General features: G+C 38.9%; 1 protein-coding gene across 2 annotated transcripts; it reads right to left on the bottom strand.

The window, feature by feature from the left end:
* Positions 1–2,379: 2,379 nt before the first annotated feature.
* On the bottom strand, positions 2,380–4,887 carry LOC121248798 (zinc finger CCCH domain-containing protein 14). 2 transcript variants are annotated; one of them, XM_041147377.1, is made up of 3 exons: positions 4,754–4,887; positions 3,314–4,072; positions 2,380–3,154 (listed from the first exon to the last, which is right to left on the bottom strand). In XM_041147377.1, exons 2-3 carry the CDS (start codon positions 4,055–4,057, stop codon positions 2,849–2,851), a joined length of 1,050 nt encoding a protein of 349 aa, XP_041003311.1. In that variant the 5' UTR covers positions 4,058–4,072; positions 4,754–4,887; the 3' UTR covers positions 2,380–2,848. The 2 variants fall into 2 exon arrangements, with proteins under 2 accessions (XP_041003311.1, XP_041003312.1); XM_041147378.1 differs by having other exon boundaries at positions 3,314–4,063; positions 4,754–4,879.
* Between the last annotated feature and the right edge of the window lie 1,113 nt (positions 4,888–6,000).

Below are 6,000 nucleotides of genomic sequence, written 5' to 3'. Positions count from 1 at the left end.
TCCTAGAGAGTGAGAGTTGAAATTGAGTGATTGTAATCTCTTCTTGTTAATAAGATTTCTGCAACTCTGTGGACGTAAGCAATTTGTCAAACCACGTATATTATGTATCGTAAATTTGATTGTGTTTCTTTTAATTTATTTGGCATCGTTAATATGTGTATTTTATACAACATTTCACAACAACATGCAGTAGTATTAACTGCATGAAAGTCATAGGAAAAGTATTTGTCGGCAAGGCGTAATTTAATCTTAATTTCAAACTTCAAAACCTCATATATCTTTCAAGGCTTGAATTTAAGGGCCAACCTTTATTTCGAACTGATCCAAAGACCAACAAGAAAAAAAATAAAATAAAGAAAAACATGTGACAATGCCACCGAGAAAAGGGAATAAAACACGAGTATCAAAAGAAACAAAAAAGCTATTTGCACTTGAGAGGGGTACACGCCGCATACCCGGGCCCTCCACGTGGACGTCAGAAGAAAAGTTGCGTTTTTGGATAATCCACTTCGTGCGAACACTCCCCGTTTCAACTTTTGAAATCTCACCCTCCCCTTCGTGCGAACACCCCTTCGTCACAAGCAGGCGACCTCTCTGCTTCCCACCCACGAAGAGCTTCACCACGGCAAGACCTCTCTGGGTTTCAATCTTCTTCACCACGAAATAAAAGGTCATGGGTTTGTCTCGACCAGTGGACCTTTCTTTTTTTGTTTTTTTACTTTTGTTCAGTTCATTTCTTCTCCCGGAGAAATCTTAACCAGAATATCGCCTTTTGTTTGGGTATTGTCTTTGAGAACTGGGGATTAGAGTTTTTCTTCTCTCTATGCGTAAGCATTAGCCTGTGCTTCCCGCCACAAAGGTGCAAAGAGGGATTTTGTTTAGCTTGGCAAACATGGAAATATATTTCCATAATCACGATTTGTGGTTGAACATTCTATAGGAGAGTGAAAGGTCGAGAGAAATGATTCTCTCTCCTCACCTTAAAAGACCAAACATTAATAAGAGGCCGTGAAGCTTTAGGGATGGAAGAACACCCCCTCTCTGGTTTTCATTTCACGCATTTTGTGTTTTTCATTTTTTCAATTTTTTTTTTATTGGCTGACGTGGTGGCCGATTCCCCTTGTGTGCCCATCCCGTGTACCTGTAGAAGAACTGCAAAAGAAAACATATTTGGTGAGTCTTTGATGACAGGGATCGCAAAGTTCACATCTTTATTGTCCATAATAACACACTGACAAATATCCATTCTATATTCTATTATGAGATGGTGATTTTTAACAGCCATATTTTCTGCCAGTACTACTGATCTCCCTTCTTCAAGTGGCCATCTGATCTTTCATCAGGTGCTGCACTTTTGCTTTCCATTGATTTGTCACTGCAAAAATAATATGGAAGGGTAACTTAGTGGGTTTTAATTATAATATATATATATATAATTAATTTTAAGAAAAACAGTAATTATTAAAAAATAATATTTATTATTATTTTGGCTCAAATATGAATAATCTAATATGAAAATTTTTCTTAAATAGCAAATACAATCTCCAAAACATGTAATTTTACATTTAGATTTGCATACACCCTCCCAATGCTCTAAGTACTACAAAATTTAAGAAGTAAGCCATTGGTACGAGGTTGGTGCGCCAAACCGCCTTATCTAGAAGAACTCATCACATAATATAACAACAAGGTAGTGTTGTGAAAAATGAAACCAATGATAGCAAATAAAATAAAAATAAACACAAGCAAACAATCATACGATATAATATTAACGTAGTTCAGCAATGTGTCTACATCTATAGAATTGTAGAAGATTTTATTATGCTAAAGAATCACAAAATATACTTTGAGATAAAATTTCACTATTTAGAATAGTCATACCGTTGATAATAAACATATTTATAGGATTACACGGTAAAAATCTTAATTTCATAACTTTTATGCGATATTTGCTCGAGTGGAGTGTCGAATGCGCATTGAGCGAACTCTCAGTCTGGTCTTCGCTCGAGTCTCAAGTCAAGCAACTGTTGAGCGAATTCTCTGCCTAGACTTCGCTCGAGCTAAATGTCGAGCGAACTTTCTGTCTAGCGCTTCCCCGAGTTTAATTGCACTCGATGACACAAGTCTTATTAAAAATTTACTAAAAAACCATAACGAATTATTGTCGTATCGAGTCATCAAATCAGACCGACACCAACGAGATGAGGTTCCACAAACTTACCGGGTAGGATTATCCACAAACCACCCATGCCCAAACATGTGGTACGTTGCTGACAGAGAAACATAGAGAGAGGCAGAGAGGCCAGGAAAAACAAATAGGAAGAGATCGATCATGCAGTACTACAATTAAATTCAATGGAAAATTGCGCACCATCATCATCAGGTAACAGATATCATCATGACATTACAAAATCAAGCTTGGTTGTTAGGTTAGTTACATGCACTCCACCAGAATACATGGCGTAAAGTGTACATAAACATACAAGTACACTTATAAAACAAAACTAAATCCAATTACAAATTATTTTCTTTACGCCACCACACAACTTTGCTTCATCCTGATCACACCAAGATTATATTAAAACCTTTTATTTCATTTATCAACTTCGGTCTTTTTATTTTCTTTTATCACGTACGGTCGTGGATCTTATCATCAATTAATTATCATCTTTAATTATTCTTTTCAGTGTTAACGTGAGTATTATATGACATCTATGATTCTGTACAACCCCAAGACAGCATTTAGTGCTCCGTACGAACGCCTCCCAAAACCCACGGCCGTTAATCCATATCAGATGATCATCGGGATCGCCTCTAGCGTGCCAGTGGCAAGTAATGCTATCATATATCAAAGCGGGGCCGGCAACAACTTCTCTTGCTCGGAGAGAGAGTGGCGGAAGTGGCACCTGTGGCCGTAGGGACACGTGCCGCCAGCCACTACCATCCTGCAAACCTCCGTCTTGTATCGCGGGTGCCTGATCACCGGACGGAGCTCCTTTATCCCGTGGGCGAACTGGCAGTGGTCCCCGTATGGACACGTGCCGCTCTCTTGCCACTTGTTGCAAAGCTCCGTCTTGAACATCCCTTGATTGTACACCTCCAACTCCATCGCCTCCTGCTCCTCCACCCTCTTCCCTGATAAATACACCTTTTGCTGCAACCGCGGCACACCGTCATCAAAACATTTACCTCACAGCATGAAAGCTATAGAATGCATGGATGCATTAACAAGCAAACTAGTTGACGCGTCTAATTTTCAATAATTCAAAATTTGTTAAAAAGGAAAGAAAAATTAAGGTTTATTCGAACCCACCGATCCGGAGGCGAGTTGATTCGGGACACGTGGCCGAGTGAAGGAGCGAGTCGGGGTGCTATTGTGAGTCACAGCAGGGAGGTTGCTTGGCTTGGTGAAGCCAGTGGACCGAACGGAGATGCTCTTGGGGAGCGAGAAGCGGTCGGAGCTCAGCCTATCAAACCGATTGGTACTGGCGGTGGTGGAAGTACTGTCTTCATCTTCGGTGGAGAGGCGGCGGAATTCGTGGAGGAAAGAATGGTTCGGATCGGTAGAGGAGGACAGCAGGAGGTTGTGGAAGGAGGCCTGTGAGGAGAGGAGCTTCAGCAACTCGGTGTTGACAATGCGGAGGTGGGCGTTCTCTTGGCGGAGCAAGTCGGCCTCGGCAATGAGGTCGAGTAGTCGGGAGCAGCAGAGGTCGTAGTGGCTATTGAGTTCTTGGTACTGGAGGATGAGGCGGGCCTGGTTGAGGCGTTGCTGCGTGGCAATGGTGTCAGAGTTAAGGTCATCGTTAATGGAGGAGGAGCAGCACGTGGAGGGGCTGAATGAGATGGAGGTCGATTTTGGCGGGAAAATGGAGTGATACAGTGACGCGAAGTCGGTGCCGAAGTTTTGGTTCTTGAGGAGATAATCGAAGCGAGCAGTGTTGTCGGGGGATGATGATGGAGGAGGTGGTGGAATACTGTCATGAGATGCGATCGGTGGAGAGGTTATAAATTCCGTGATGGTGCCGGTGTTTGATGGAGGAGACACGTCCTTGTCCATTTGAGCCTGAATTTTCTTGAGAAAAAAAAAAAAAAAAATCTCAGAAAACATAAAGAGGAACAAGTTGTAAAATGAATTGTAACTAACAAGAGACTATTTCTTGTAGAAGAAGACCAAGCCACAACCAAAGCCTGCATATGTTCAATAAGAAAATGATATGAATGATCATAACACTTGTTGATAAACACATCAAGAGAGGGTTAATTATGATCAGCAGTGCGAAAATCCAAATAATAAGATATGATAGTTAACCTAGACGTGATTTAGAAACAGAAATAATAAGCCTCAAAATATTCTTGCAAAAGAGCACATTCCGATTATGGCAACTGAGTGACTTAAAAAACAATAGTACTGTATAAAAAGCATATATAAAACCAGTACAAAACTAAAGCAAACAGTACTGGCATCGACAATCACAATCACATAGTAAACGAAGAAGAAGAAGAAGAAGAAATCGTATGAGATTAAAGAGTAGAATACAACCTGAACCACGGCAGAATGTAACCGAACAAACGATGGAGAGAAAGAGAGAGAGAGAGAGAGAGAGAATCAAAACTAATAATTAAGAAGTGCTAATTATTAAGGGATTGGGCGGGAGAGATGGGGCGTAGGTGTTTGTTAGCTCATAGGATTTTTAAAAAATTGGACGGAGACGATAGGTGTGGTCCAAAAATGCAAAGTTAGCGTGAAAAGTACCTGATATTAATTATCTGAAACTACTTAATTCGGTTTCCTCCAAACAAACCGACCAAACTAGGCCGAAAACCGTTACGAGACAATAGCGGTTCTAGAGAGAGAGAGAGAGAATATGTGAAGGTCAAGAAAGCCTTAAGAATGAATCAGGAATGTGTGTGTGTGTATATATATATAATGGAGTGTGATGCATTGGGTTAGAGTTGAAGAAAGAGTGTTCGGTCCAAAGGGCATGTTGGCGTTGCATTCAAGTCTTTTGAGGTGGCCTTTTTCATGAGCTGGATTACTAAGACGTGCTTTCTTTTCTCTTTAATTTCTTTTAAAAATAAATATAAATATATGCGTGTGTGTGTACACGTAAGTGACAAGTAATTAAGGTTGGTTGTGAAGAATCATTATAATAAGCTATGAATAGATGGGCATAGATGGGCACAGTGGCCGGCCTGGGCTTGCTTTCTTGCTTCTTTATTACAACTTTAACTAACTCTATGGCCCTCTTACCTCAATTTGTTATATATTTGGTGTTTCTCTGTCTCTATCTTCCTTTTGTTACATAACCAACAACCAGCGTTTCTTTTTTTGTTTTTTTTTTGTTTTTGGGTTTTGCTTCGATTGCTGACACTGAACGCAAATCAAATTTGGCTCTATCCCAAGACTGCATGCAAAGTCTGGCTTGAGGTGTCCTCCTCCTAGACTGTCATTTTTCTTTTTGAGAAATGATAATTATAATTATGAGTGTATAAATATCGTACAATAATTTAAAAAAAATAAATAAATACAGAATTCACATAAAAAATGATAATTTTTTAATAGTAGATTTTACTTTTTTTCAAAATGATTATACAGTACTTATGCACTCCACGATTACATGTAATATTACTCTTTCCTTTTCTATTTTTCTATTGCTGCAAATTGCTTTCTAACTTCTATATATAGATCGGATCGTGGATTGACATAAGGATAATACTACTCTTACCACTCTATTCTACTGCTCCATTCTACCGCTTTGATTTTTAAATTTTTTTTTTTTACTTACTGATTAAAGAAGTATTTTTTTAATAATATTATGATTTTTTTTATTTTTTTAAAAAATATTTAAAGTGTTGAAAAATACATGTTTGAAAAAGTAAAAAAAAAAATCCTATAACTAATGGTAGCTCCCAGCGGCAGTTGGGAGCGGTGACTGTAGCATGGTCCTTGACATAATCCATAACAACTTACAAAAAAAAAAATAGTATAAGGATAATGAT

This window comes from Juglans microcarpa x Juglans regia, chromosome 2D (assembly GCF_004785595.1).
Source record: "Juglans microcarpa x Juglans regia isolate MS1-56 chromosome 2D, Jm3101_v1.0, whole genome shotgun sequence".
NCBI classification, from domain to species: domain Eukaryota; kingdom Viridiplantae; phylum Streptophyta; class Magnoliopsida; order Fagales; family Juglandaceae; genus Juglans; species Juglans microcarpa x Juglans regia.
Note: the sequence above shows the minus strand (reverse complement) of the source record. Positions and strands in the feature narration are given on the sequence as shown.